General features: G+C 43.5%; 1 protein-coding gene across 2 annotated transcripts in view; it reads right to left on the reverse strand.

Annotated features, from left to right (window-relative positions):
- atp1a3b (ATPase Na+/K+ transporting subunit alpha 3b) overlaps positions 1–15,294 on the reverse strand; it is a 51,200-nt gene that overhangs the window by 19,390 nt on the left and 16,516 nt on the right. Inside the window, exon 2 of one of the 2 annotated variants that reach the window (XM_061777951.1) lies at positions 420–506. In XM_061777951.1, coding sequence (XP_061633935.1) covers positions 420–506 — 87 coding nt within the window. Of the gene's footprint in view, positions 1–419; positions 546–15,294 lie in introns of both variants that reach the window. The other variant, XM_061777950.1, reaches the window with a different exon arrangement.

Raw genomic sequence — 15,294 nt, forward strand, 5'->3', positions numbered from 1 at the left:
ACACATGCACAGGTTTAAACTGTCTTGCCTAAAGGTTGTGCATGCAAAGAAAACTATGATATGTGTGTGTGTATATATGTTTTTTCCCCTCTATATTAACATAGGGAATTGCTCTTGATTCCAACCAGGGACTCTTAAGGAAGCCCTTGGACTTGTTCAAGATAGATATGGACTCCATGCATGCAGTTCACCTGAGAAACAAAGCGTATCATGGCAGCCAGGTGAGTCTGCGATGCGGCATCAAAGTGGCGACTTCCCGATAGCAAGTCTTACCAGCAAAGAAATACTGTTTTTTTCCCCAATGTGTATGACTAAGACTTTCATTCTCTTCCCACAGTGTCAATGTTGGACGTGACAGACTTAATTAACTTTGAGGACAGAAGAAAGAAAGTTTAGTAGGAACAGGTTTTATTACTCACAATGGGCACTTCCTTCTTCAGGTCATCCATGTCCTTGGTTCCCGTCGCCCCCCCTTTCTTCTTCTTGGGGGATCGGTCATCTTTGTCCTGTGTGGTGGCAACGCGGTAACTGTCTGACCGGCCATACTACAGACATACACATATGTTTTATGCATGCCTTACAACTAGAGGTGTACAAAATAGCAGCTTGTGTCCCTTTGGTCTTGGGGGCGGGGAGTGGGTGGGATCATATTATCACTCATAGAAGGGTATGTTTGGAGAGTTGACGACATCAGTACATAATAGATAGAGATGGGCATAATGATCCTTTGTAGTGAATTTATTGTTGATTAACGGTGTCTTGAAGCAAATGAGCCGAAATGGAAGGGACTATTTGGCTGCACTGTTGATTTAGTTTCAGCAACTTTGCTGTCTGAACAAGGACAACCCTAACCCCTAACCCTAAGGGAAGTTGAGCTCATCCAGGCAGCATTATTCTACTCAATATATATCACTAACGTATCTAAATTGAATTCATTTGAAATTAAATTTAGTTTACTGCCCATCCCTAGCGCATAATGTACCGTTGTAAGGCCTTGAGAAGCAGCTTTCTAAAGTCAGAGTGAACATTTTCCCTCCCTTGTGATCAAAGTCAGCAATCTGCTCCATTCTAAGATGTCTCTGAAAGATTATCCTGATGATTTCCTCTCCAATCTGCTTGGAAAACAATCAGGGCCGACAATCATAAATGTTAAACTTGTTCAATATTCACCATCACAGGTCACTCACCACAATAGGAATGACAATGAGAAGAGTTTGCAACTGCAATCTAGTTACCACATAAGCTAATACTTGGCCGAGCTTCTTCTATTTCTTTTTCTAGTGTTCCCCCGCTATACCACGTTTTTAATGCAGATGCCGACTTACTGCCGGCAATGCGGACCAAACTCTGACACCGGTTGTACAGGGACCGAACAGCCCGTATCAGGGATTTCGGTACCCCATACTCCTGAAGCACCCCCCACAGGACTCCCCCAGGGACACGGTCGAACGCCTTCTCCAAGTCCACAAAACACATGTAGACCGGTTGGGCGAACTCCCATGCACCCTCGAAGACCCTGCCGAGGGTGTAGAGCTGGTCCACTGTTCCACGGCCAGGACGAAAACCACACTGCTCCTCCTGAATCTGAGATTCGACTTCCCGACTGACCCTCATCTCCAGCACCCCTGAATAGACCTTACCAGGGAGGCTGAGGAGTGTGATCCCCCTGTAGTTGGAACACAACCTCCGGTCCCCTTTCTTAAAAAGGGGGACCACCACCTGTCCGATGACACAACCACAAAGTCGATCATCGAACTGCGACCTAGGGTGTCCTGGTGCAAAGTGCACACGTGGACACCCTTATGCTTGAACATGGTGTTCGTTATGGACAATCCGTGATGAGCACAGAAGTCCAATAACAGAACACCACTCGGGTTCTTATCGGGGGGGGGCCGTTCCTCCCAATGACGCCCTTCCACGTCTCACTGTCATTGCCCATGTGAGCATTGAAGATGCACATGCACCGATACCACATATTACAGACCGAGTACAAGTACTAACATTGGAGTAATTAAGTATAGATACTTGATAATGCCATTACGCCTTGAAATTGTGAATTTCGTGAGATAGGAGCCAGGACACTCGCGACCCTAGTGAGGATAAGCGGTACAGAAAATGGATGGATAGAGGTTTCTTTTTTTTAACAACAGATTGAATTTGAACAGAAGTCATGGAAAATAGCGACAACCAAGTATTTAAGGATACAACTGTTAAATTTATGTTAAGAAGGGTTTTGGTGAAAAATAATTTAATGCCTGTAAAAAGTGAAAACAAATTGCAATTTTGATAGTCTACAGATTTTTTTAAATGAAAAGAACAGATCAATTTAGCAAATTAATATTGCAAGAAACGAAGTATGAAAAAAAAAACAAAAAAATGCCGGATCTTGCCCCTGTGCCTTGAGTTTGACACCTGTGCCTTAATGTATCATTTGCATGGATACTGAGTATGGTACTGAGTACAGTCGCACAGTATCGGCACATCCCTGTTTATTAAGCGATAAGTTTTCATCTTTTTTGTTTTATTACAGTATACTTACTGGAATGTCCTAGCAAGTGGGAAAGGAGAACCAGTCGCCGATGCACTTTTCAACCGTTTATTGTTTGAACGCCGGGTGAACAGTAAAGACTATATTCAGAAGCTGCTGTCCGCCACAGCTCTTGCCCAGACACTCTTGCCGATGTCACACGCCAGTTCACTTGGCCCTCTTAAAGGCACATGCATGTTCAACGAGTACGGTAGGCTGTGGATCAGTAGGTAGAGCAGGTCGTCCAGTGACCGAAGTGTAACTCGTTCGAATCCCGGCTACGACTGTCTGCATGTCGATCCGTCCTTGGGCAAGACATTGAACCCTAGTTTGCTCCCCGCAGCGCCTTGCATGGCACCAGTCGCCCATTGGTGTATGAATGTGTGGGTGAATGTTAGGCTTTGTAAAGCGCTTTGGGCACTGTGATGGTGGAGATTAAGTGCACTTTTGTCCTTGCATTTTGTGTGGTCGCTCACATTTTAAAAGTCTATTAGGATGGGTTTAGGGTTAGGGTTAATGTATGTGTGTGTACTCGAGGTGCAATGATTAATCGATTAATTGACAACTAATCGATTATCAAATTAATCGATAATAATGTTTGATAACTGATTGTTTAGAGACATTGTTTAACTTAAAACTGTCAAAATCCTCAAAATTTAAGCCAAAATGTTTTTTTAAATCTGATTCATTGATAAAAAAAAATTAATAATAAAATAAATAAATAAAAAATAAAAATCGACAGATTATACATCCATCCATTTTCCATACTGCTTATCCTCACTTGGGCTGTGGGTGTGCTGGAGCCCATCCCAGCTGACTCTGGTCGAGAGGTGGGGTAAACCCTAAAATGGTCGCCAGCCAATCGCAGGGCACATAAAGACAAACAACCATTCACACTCACACCTATGGGCAATTTAGACAATTTCTTCTCCTAACAGCAGATAATTGCAATGAATTTTCTTGTTACATGAGTGAAAAAATACAATCCTTCCGGTTAAATATCAGCCGAAATCAGCAAAATTATAAAATTATGTTACATCTGAAGTCACCTTGGGAAAACTATTACCATGTCAGAAATTGATACAGTTGACCAAAAACTGTAGAGAAAACAGTTCAGCAGCTGAAACCATCAACAAACTGTCTTGACTCAATACCATCTGACTTTTTCAAAAGTATTGCAAAGTGTGTGCTAGCAAATAATCAATTGCTCACTTCAGTCAGGCGAGTTTCCTAAAGCTTAAAGTAGCTGCCATTAAGCCTCTTCTAAAAAATTAACGTTGGATGCATCCATGTTGGCAAGCTATAGACCCATCTCAAATCTCCCTTTCATAGCCAAGATTGTCGAGAAAGGTATTTTTAATCAACAAAGCAATTTCTTGAACTTAAATAGACTTTTTGACACATTTGAATCAGATTTCCAAACTCATGACAGTCAAACGTCACAGTCACAGTCTGACAAAGTGCTAAATAATGTAAGGTTGAATACTGACCTCAGTGTGACCCTAGATCTCAGTGTGGCTTTGAGTACAGTAGATCATAATATACTGCTGAACAGGTTGGAAACGTGAGTAGGACTAAATGGAACAGTCCTTAAATGGTTCAGGTCCTACCCGGGAGGAAAGGAGAAATTTCATAACCATTGGAAGTGTTCAATCTCATCGAATGGCAATGACTTATGGGGTCCATCAAGGATCAGTTATGGGACCCCTCCTGTTCAGCCCTATATGCTATCCTTGGGTCAAATTCTTTAGAACCTTAATGTTGACTGTCACAGCTATGCAGATGACACACAGTTATATCTAGCAGTGTCTGCAGATGACTACAGTTCAATTGAGGTGTTATGTCACCGTCTAAAACAAAAAATAACTGGATGAGCCTAAACTTTCTTCAATTAAACCACAACAAAACTGAGATAATTGTTTTGGGCAGTAAATAAAAGAGGATTGCTTTTAGTAAATACCTGGAGTCAGTCTCTTTAAAAACCAAAGACCAAGTCCGAAACCTTGGTGTTCTGATAAGATTGCGATCTGGCTTTCAACAGTCATATCAAATCAATTACTAAAACAGCCTTCTACCATCTGAAGAACAAATCCAGAGTGAAGGCTTGGATGTGGCAAGCAGACCAGCAGAAGCTCATCCATGCTTTTATCTCAAATAGACTTGACTACTGTAATGGTCTTCTGACTGGACTCCCCAAAAAGAGCATTAAACAGCCGCAGCTCCTTCAGAATGCTGCAGCTCGGTTCTGACCGGAACAAAGAAATCAGAACATCCATCCATCCATCCATTTTCTGTACCGCTTTTCCTCAATAGGGTCGCGGGCGTGCCGGAGCCCATCCCAGCTATTTTTCTGCGAGAGGCGGGGTAAACCCTGAACTGGTCGCCAAGCAATTGCAGGGCACACACAAACAAACAACTATTCACACACCTACAGGCAATTTAGAGTCTTCAATCAACCTACCACGCATGTTTTTGGGATGTGGGAGGAAACCGGAGTGCTCGGAGAAAACCCACGCAGGCACGGGGAGAACATGCGTTAAACTCCACACAGGGTAGGTCAGATTTAAACCTGGGTCCTCAAAACTGTGAGGCAGTTGTGGTAACCAGTCATCCAATGTGCCGCCCATTCACAGATTAATTGATTATTAAAATAATCATTGGTTTCAGCCCTAGTGTGTACCCAACTTTACACAATGAGTGTCTATTAGACTGTGAGAAAGACAGTGGCATTAATCAGACAGTAGTATCATCACAGACAACACCCTGGTACATTAAGCATGCACTTGAGGTCTGAAGTGTTTGATCACTTGTGATCAAATAGGCCAGCCTGGACACATTGGAACATGTGGATCTTTCATCAGCGTAAATTAGTTTAACTCACACAACAAACACAAAGACATCACAAGTACACTTTCCGCCAGCTTTGCTGCAGTGCCGCTTCATTTGCTCCTTCCCTCACTTCTGTTGCTGAAGTAGATGTGAGCGGCCTATTAATAAAAGGTGTTTTTTTACGGTGCTGCACTTTATCATCTTGCGCTATGTGTAAGGCCTATCATTGGTGTGACCAAGGCACTGTGTCGATGGAAAGGTCCCTCATCGAAAGGGAGGTATTTTGTTGAGACTGGAGCCGCCATTTGGTGGCCAATCAATACAGACTGATTACTCAAAGTGTGCCATGCACTGACAGCAATAATCTTTGGTTTTGTGAGCAGAGGATGAGGTCAAGAGTTCGGAAGTTGGAGACAGTGGTACTGTATCAAAGTTCAACCTAGTGTTATAACACTTTGAAAATGGTCTTGGCCTCTAGACCACATTTTGAAGGTCTTGGTGTCATGGTCTGTGTTTTGGTTTGGGTTGTGTTTAGTTTAGTTCCATGTTGTTCCTGTCGTGTGCTCATTTAGTTATTGTGTCCACCTGTTCTCGTCAACCTTCTACCTAGACCAGTCTGCTCTCTCCAGCCACTCGTATCTTGTCCAGGTACTCCTCGTTGTCTCGTCAATCTGTTTGTATTTAGTTTCCCGGTTTCTTTCAGTTCTTGTTGTTTCATTGTAGTTATGGTATGTCATTGTCTCTGTCTGTCCCACGTCTTAGTTACCAGTCATGTTTTGTTTCCAGTTTTAGGTTTATTCAAGTGTTTCTTTGTTACTTTGGTTATCTGTTGTGGGACTTTGTTTAGTTTGCTTTATCCATGTTCCTTGTTTGCCCTTTTTTTTGGAAAGTAAATATAATTATTTGAGACTCCTGCCTTGCCTCCCTGCTTCCCTGCACTTGGGTCCTCCACGTTTGTGCCTTCCTCGCCTCCAAAAACCAACCGTGACACTTGGTCTTGTCTTGGACTTAAATTCCAAATGTTTTGGTTTTGTCTCTGTCTCAGGCTGGCCGGACTCTGCATTTTCCGTCGAGACCACCATGATCTGCGATCCTTCAACTTCATTAATGTGATAATAAGGTGATGCACTTGGTAAATTGCCACTACTACGAGGCTATTCCTCAAAATACTGGTATTTCATTCCCCATTGTTGCCACCCATTCGGCCCACACAAGTAGCCAGCTGTAGCTTTCACCATACAATTTAAAAAACATGAGGAAAAACTTGTTGCTTGGTCTTTTTTTTTCTTTTTCTAAATGAAGAATTAAAAGAAAAACAGGATTTTTGTCCTTAATGTGGAAACAAAAACACAAAACACAGCGTGACAGGAACGATGGTGAAAGGACATTGATAACTTTGCATTCCTTGCAGCTCTGGCTAACAATTAACAAAATAATAGCAGCTCGAATCTCGTGCCTACGTGGCGGCCATGTAGGGGCGGTCATGACGTTGCGTGAATTTGCAAGTACATTAATGTCCATGGCTGTAGAGGTGCCTACGTGGTGACAAAGTATTGGAATGGCAAGGTCAATTCCTTTGTTTTTGTTGTATACTGAAGACATTTGGGTTTCAGATCAAAAGATGAATATGAGGCAAAGGTTCAGAATTCCAGCTTTTATTTCAAGGTATTTACATCTAGATGTGTTAAACAACTCAGGACAGAGGACCTTTTGTTTGAAACCACCCACTTTTCAAGTGAGCAAAAGTATTGGAACAGACATTAAATTAACTTAACGTGAATAACATTTAATATTTGGTGGCATAACCCTTACTTGCTATAACTGCATCAAGCCTGCGACCCATTGACTTCACCAGACTGTTGCATTCTTTATTTGAAATGCTTTTCCAGGCTTTTACTGCAGCCTCTTTCAGTTGTTTGTTTGTTTCTGGGGGTTTCTCCCTTCAGTCTCCTCTTCAGGAGGTAAAATGCATGCTCTATTGTCTTAAGGTCCGGTGATTGACTTGGCCAGTCTAGGACCTTCCACTTTTCCCCCCTTATGAAGCCCTTTGTTTTGTTGGCAGTGTGTTTTGAGTCATTGTCTTGTGGCATGATGAAGCTTCTCCCAATTGGTTTGGATGCATTTTTCTGTAAATTGCCAGACAAAATAGTTTTGTAGAATTCAGAAGTCATTCTGCTGCTACCATCATGAATTACATCATCAATAAAGACTAGTGAGTCTGTTCCAGAAGCAGCCATTCCAGCCCAAGCGATGACATTACCTCCACCATGCTTCACAGATGAGCTTGTGTGTTTTGGATCATCAGAAGATCCTTTCTTTCTCCATACTTTCATCTTGGTCTCATCACACCATAAAACTTTGTTCCAAAACTTTTGTGGCTCATCTCTGTGCTTCTTTGCAAAATCCAATCTGGCCTTCCAATTCTTTTTCGGTTTGCATCTTGTGATATGACCTGTATATTTCTTCTCTTGAAGTCCTTCAGCCCTGTCCTGTGGCGGTTGGCAGTGAGGTTACTGACTGTTGTCTTTGAGTGTTTCTTCAAAGCTCTCACAATGTTTCTGTCATCAACTGCTACTGATACCTTTGGCCGACTTGTTCAATGTCTGTTGCTCAGTACACCGATAGTTTCGTTTTCAGGACATTCCAAATTGTTGTATTGGCTTTGCCCAATGTTTGTGCAATAGCTCTGATCGATTTTCCCTCTTCTACATACACATACACTCAGTCCCAACATATGCAGTTAAAGGATTGAGGTCCATTCCTCTTAAATAAGAATTAAAATATATATATATATTTTTTTTTGGGGGGGGGGGGGGGGGGGGGGGGGGGGGGCGATTTTATTATCTATTGATTCTAAAAAGATAGTGACAGCACTACCTCAGTCACCAACACTGTTACATGCACCAGGCAGGCGGAAGTAAAAGGACACACCCTCATTGCGTCGGTATGCCCATGTTGGTGCAGGCCCGTCTGCCAAATTGGCAAATACACCAGCAAGCCTTGTGCTTGCACGAAAATGAAAATAGCCACCATTTGCGCTCTGGCACACGTGCAGTTTACAAACATAGAGGCCTGGGAGTTGAAAGGGGTGTGTCGCGGTTCTGCCATTTCATAGGTGACAGTATCCCGATTTTTGGCTGACTTACTAAATAAATACATTTTTACTAAATAAATACAGTGACAAAGTCACGAAGCCGCTCGCTTCGTCACATGCCATAGCTCCGCTTCGGTTGTCATGGTAAGCTATACTCGGCATTTGCATGAGACAGAACTGCACCCCCCCCACACCCCAAAATGGCATGATTTAAACAGGAGTGTGACAAATGGATAAAATGTGTGCTGTACGTCTCACTCCTTCGTGTATTTTGACCGAGGAATGTCAGACGTTTTATCAAGACACCTATAACTATTTTCAATTGTGAAAAAATGTGAATGTGAGTGTGAATGGTTGTTTGTTAATACAAATTACCCCGCCTCTCGCCCGAAGATAGCTGGGATAGGCTCCAGCACACCCGCGACCCTAGTGACGATAAGCGGGACAGAAAATGGATGGATGGATGTTTCTTTTCAGACAATTTGGGACCACTTTATTCCAAATAAAATTGATTTGCAGTTCTAAACGTCGACCAAATCTAAGCTAGACCAGCGTCATGGAATGGAATAAGTGCCTATAAAACACCTATAAAACTACAAAGCAAATTGGCTAACCACAAATGAGTTGTGCATGTATTAACTAGCTCTTTTTCTCTACACTGATCCAGACTTGTAATATGCAAAGACACAATAGTTGAGGCCCCCGTCCAAAACCACGGCAAAACACACACACCTGCTGAATTAGACGCATGACAAATATTAGCCTCTTGCTTCACCGGCTAAACTGTGTGAGGACACTCGTGTAAAATCTAGTCTATACATACAAGACCTGTCTTTCTAGTTTAGTTGACATTTGAAGTAAAAAACGATTGGCGATAAGTGTTGCTCGACCCAAACAAGCAAATCCTTTGTTGGAGTATGTCAAGTGAAGAGAGAGCAGTGTGACGTATATGCAAGCACACTTGAAAAAAGCACAGAAAAAACCTGAGACATATTACTGTCCTGAACAAACCTCTGAGTTCAGCAAGACCAGACAGGCCTTGCTTGGGAGGTAGGAGAGCAGAGTGATGCAATGGAAAGGTACCTGCATCTTTTTGGTTTGTTTGTATACAGATCTGTTATCACGTAATCAAAAAGTGGATGAATGACCTTTTTACCTTTTATTCAGGTGCGATAAAGGTTCAACTACTGCCTGACACCTTACAGATGACTGCCAGCTAAATGGATAAATTATAGATAGTTCCTTTGATAATATAATTAGAATGACATACAGTAGAAAACAGATCTTTGACAAAGATTGGCCCAACATGAATGCATAATGAATGCGCCGTTCGGCACATTAATCACAGTTTTTTTCTTCGATTATAATATTTTTATGATGAGAAGTCAAAATTGAAATCACGATTAAATTTCAATGAATCGCCCCACGCTACTGTACAGTAAGTAAATAAAGGTTTTATAATGGTGAGGTTTGAGGACCAAATTAATTCACTCAACAACTTAGAAAAGGTTGAGCTGGAGGTTCCACTGCAATTGCCAAATATGGTACCTTGAGTTGGTAGATGCATCTACAGTCAAGTGTGTGACATAGTAGCTATAGTAGAGTGAGTGGAATGTGAGGCTGGCTGGTGACAGACAGGAGAACACACATGCAATAGGAGACATTAGTGGGAGGTGAGAAGTCGGGCCAGATAAAGAGTGAAACAAAGCAGGTGGCACTGTGGGTGGGTGGTTTGTTATCCCCCCACGGCTTCTAATTAGATAGTGACCGCAATCTTTGTCCACTAGCTCTGTGTCAGCCTCTGACCTGCACTGACCCCACTCCAAATGATTGCATAATGCACGTATGGTATGCGTGTGTGTGCATGGCATGAGAATGAGTTGTTTTGTGAGGAGTCACCCTCCACTCTGTGTGTGTGTGTGTGTGTATGATATTGTTTTGACAGTGTGAAGAGAACATGAGAGTGACTGTGGCTTCCTGTGATCAGGTGTGCGCTTGGGACTCCAGCATTGACGGCCGCAGGCAGAAGCATACCAGACTCTCTGCCCACAAAACACACCCAGCTAACTCGTAAGACTTGTGTGTACCAGGCCTAAATGGCACTCCTAACCCTAACTCCAACCCAAAACCTAAATCTAACCCCAATACCATGTGAATCGCGATATTCTGCACCAAGTTCAGTCAACTCAGCTATACAACGAGTGAAAACACGTTTTACTCCGTAAGTGTTTATAACCACAGCTACTCCACTCGTCACTCTTTTCATTTAGTTTTGAGCAGATATTCGCAGAACTGCCACGAATGGAGTCGGTCAACTGTTTGATCAGTGCGGACCACCTCAGATCATGATCATATTCCCTGATTTGCACATTTAAAATCAGATGAGTAAATTCCCCATTAAACTAAGGCCCACCAGACACGCACACGTAGTGACTTGGCTGAATGCGACTGAAATGGGCATCACAGAAAAATGTGTACCTAATGTTGAGTCCTGTGACTGTAATATCTTTCCAATGTATGTCCAGTCGTTTGTGGGTTACTTTTTTTTTTTTGGTTCAATCAGATTTCAGATTCTATGTGTTGCCATATCAATTTAATCTGCCTAGGGCCTTCAATGCTGTAAATGCTAACCCATGTCACATACACACAATAGTAATGGCTGGTTCTTTTTTTAACCAATCAGATTTCAGATTCACCACTCACTGCCTTTGCGAAAGGTCAGAGTCATCTCAGCATTTTTCCATCCTCTGATTAGATGATCAGAGCTACTCAAGTGGAATTCATAATTAATGCAGGTGACTGAGTGAAAGAGGAAGAATGTCGGACATGATTAAAAATTCATTTTCAAGGCGGACTTTTAAAAACAAACTGGATATTGTGAGGACAATGCTGTCGCTGGCTGGTTTGTTTCTGGCTGGCTTGTTTCAAATTTTATTGGCCACGTACACATCGGCAACAACTAGCTAGCTAGTTTGCATGTTCTCCCCGTGCCTGCGTGGGTTTTCTCCGGGCACTCTGGTTTCCTCCCACTTCCCAAAAACATGCATGGTAGGTTAATTGAAGACTCTAAATTGCCTGAAGGTATGAATGTGAGTGTGAATGGTTGTTTGTTTATATGTGCCCTGCGATTGGCTGGCAACCAGTTCAGGGTGTACCCCGCCTCCTGCCCGAAGATAGCTGGGATAGGCTCCAGCACTCCCGTGACCCTTGTGAGGATAAGCGGCTCAGAAAATGGTTGGCTGGATGGATTGATGGTGAGATTTTTTTCATGTTATTAGATTAATAATGATTGTGAACTTCTATACTATAAGTCTAGAGATTGGTGTTGCTGTAATCGAAGCACACAACAGCACAAAAACGGCCCACCGGTGTGGCCCGACATCAGAATCAGAATTAGAATCATCTTTATTTTCCAAGTATGTCCAAAAACACACAAGGAATTTGTCTCCGGTAGTTGGAGCCGTTCTAGTACGACAACAGACAGTCAATTTACAGAGAACACTTTGGAGACAGAAAGAAAACCAGTCACTGAGCAGTAAAGGGTTGCTAGTTATCTGGTAATGCCGGTAAATGTTTTAAAAATTATTATTATTATTTTTTTTGACAATTGTGCAAAAAGATGCAGAGTCCTCTAGCACTTAGAGCAGTTCGAATGACTAATATTGCAATAGTCCGGTGCAATGACCATTGTGCAAAGGGCGCCGAGACTTCAAGGAGTGTATGCGGTTTACAGTGAGGAGTATGTTTTTATGGAACATAAAAAGTTCCATGGCTACGATGTTGCATGGAGAGTGTTTGCCAATTGCCAATGTCGCCAGGCCATCGGCATTTAATCGAAAATTATCACATGACGTCTGAACAATTAAACCTGTGCCGCCATCGTAGTCTCTTCATATGGCTTTAAATATGTGACCTTTATTCATTCATATCAGATTACCTTTATTCATTCATATCAGATTTTTTTGATTGCACTGTAATGTTTTCTATTTGACCCATTCACCAGACCATTTAGCTTCTTACAGGATGGCTTCATTGACAACAATTTAAACTTTAAGAAACAGGTTAAACCTTTAAAGGTTTAACTACGTTTCTTTCTTTACTAATTATAGTATTTGTCCACAAGTATGCAAAAGGCCTCTGTCTCTCTGTAATGCCATGCCTAGTTGTAGTTCTGTCATGAACGGAACAGAGGATAAGACCCAAAAATGCACGACTCCAAAACAAATGGACAGTTCCAAAAAGAGAGGTTTAATATACGGGCAGATGTCGGTACACAGACAGGCAATCCAAAAAAAAGGCAACAGTATCCAAAAACGTGAGGCAAAAAGGCGAGGTTGATAATCGTAACAGGGTCTAGTCTTACTGTGAGTCTTTGACGTGGAAACAACGAATGCTGGAACGCGACGACAAGGTACAACGAACTGGCGAAAAGAAAGAATGGGACACGAGGTTAAATGCAAGGGGTAATTAGGGTGAACGAGGCAGAGGTGGTGAAGATGCTCTCAGGAGCAGGTGTGTATGAAACAGGGGGAAGACAAAAACCGGAACACACACCCATGACAGTACCCCCCCCCCTTAACGGCCGGCCCCAGACGGCAGGACCAGAAGGAACTCCCAGGCTGGCTTGAGCAGGCTGACGTGAAAAGCAGGGTGGACCCGCATCGACCTTGGGAGCCTAAGCTTCACGGTGACAGGGTTGATGATCTTTGTGATGGGGAAGGGCCTAACGAACCTGGGAGCGAGCTTCTGGGAATCCACCCGGAGTGGAATATGCTTGGTGGAGAGCCAAACTCGCTGACCCACTTTGTAGTTCGGGGCCGGTGTTCTCCGACGGTCAGCAGCGGTTTTATAGGACTGTCCCTGGCGCAGCAGGATCCGGCGGGCTCGCTCCCAGGTCCTCCTGCAGCGTCTCACCAAGGCCACCTTGACTGCCAGCAGCTCACGGTCACCAATATCATAATTTCTCTCGGCTGGGGTCAGTTTTTTTGGAGAGATAAGCACAAGGATGTAATTTACCATCCTTGAGAGATTTCTGGGAGAGCACTGCTCCTATACCGGCATCAGAAGCATCAACTTCTACCACAAACTGCTGTTTGAGATCTGGCAAAGTGAGGATGGGAGCGGAGGTAAAGCTTGATTTAAGTTTCTGAAAAGTTGCCTGACAAAGCGGGTTCCATACGAAAGGTCTGTGTGGCGAGGTAAGATCATGCAAAGGCGAGGCTATAGAACTGAAATTTCTAATGAACTTTCTGTAGAAATTAGAAAACCCTAAGAACCTTTGTACGTCTTTGCGTGACGTGGGAGTGGGCCAATTAGTCACGGCATCAACTTTGCAAGGGTCCAATGTGATTTCAACTGCAGCCAGCACGAACCCCAGAAAAGAAACGGACGCCTTGTGGAACTCACATTTCTCAGCCTTGACATATAGTTCATTCCGCAGTAACTGCTACAACACAGAGCGGACATGAATGATGTGAGTCTCCTCATCCGGGGCGAAAATCAAAATATCGTCCAAATATACAAAAACATACACATTCAACATGTCACGCAGGACATCATTGACAAAGTTCTGGAACACAGCTGGAGCGTTAGTTAGTCCAAAAGGCATCACCAAATACTCGTAATGTCCCGCTGGTGTGTTAAATGCTGTTTTCCATTCATCCCCCTCCCTTATCCTGACCAGATGATATGCATTTCTTAAGTCTAGTTTGGTGAAAACCTTGGCTCCCTCCAGGAACTCAAAGGCGGTGGAGATGAGAGGAAGAGGGTACCTGTTTTTCACCATTATGTCGTTGAGACCCCGGTAATCGATACAGGGTCGCAGAGTCTTGTCCTTCTTGTCCACAAAGAAAAATCCGGCTCACGCAGGGGATGAATATGGCCGAGAAATCCCGGCTGCCAGTGATTCATCCACATACTCCTTCATAGCCTGTAGTGTTCCGGTCCTGAAAGAGAGAATAACCTCCCTCGTGGGGGTGTGGTTCCAGGCAGCAAGTCAACGGGACAGTCATAAGGTCTGTGGGGTGGAAGGGATTTGGCCTTGGACTTGGAAAAAACATCTTTAATGTCCTGGTAACGGGTGGGCACTTGAGATAAGTCAGGATCCCCAGATAGGGTCTGTGGATTGTCATTTGAAACATAGCCCTGAACATCACATGGAGGCTTGAAACGGTTCTGGGCGCAATTGCTGCCCCATGACATAACCTGCCCAGAGGACCAGTCAATGTGGGGGTTATGTAAATTCAACCATTGGTTCCCTAAAATAAGGTCATGATTCATGGCGTCAAAACCATTAAAACTAATGCGTTCCGAGTGAGAATCAGGAAATGTCAATGTGAGTGTTTTGGTGCGGTGAGTGATCTTGCCCATAAAACTGCCATCTGCAGCATAGGTGTTTTATTTGAAAGGTTCTAAGGTGCATACGTCTAACGAGGAGGGAGTTGAGTACGTTTGCGTCAGATCCAGAGTCAATTAATACAGATGTATGAATTTCATGATCAGGAGAGCATAGTGTCACTTTAGGAAGAACCCGGGCAGGGTCTTCCTTAATGAAATTCAGACTCACCTCTCCCGTGCCCTTGTTACCGGCACCGGCAACTTTGACGTGACAGTTGCTCACAGAATGACCTAACTGCCCGCAGTAGAAGCACCGCCTTTCCCTCAGCCGGTGTTGACGTTCCACAGGGGAGAGACGGAACCTGTCCAGTTGCATGGGTTCATCCTTGGTGACGCTAGCCAGTGGATTGAGACCGGAAACAGGCAATCTGCCTTGGTTTGGCTGGTCACCGAGGCTCGTCCTCCAAGTGCGCGGTGACGCAGCCCTGCGCCGAACTCCGTCCAGCTC

The sequence above is a fragment of the Phyllopteryx taeniolatus genome, chromosome 6 (assembly GCF_024500385.1).
Source record: "Phyllopteryx taeniolatus isolate TA_2022b chromosome 6, UOR_Ptae_1.2, whole genome shotgun sequence".
NCBI classification, from domain to species: Eukaryota; Metazoa; Chordata; class Actinopteri; order Syngnathiformes; family Syngnathidae; genus Phyllopteryx; species Phyllopteryx taeniolatus.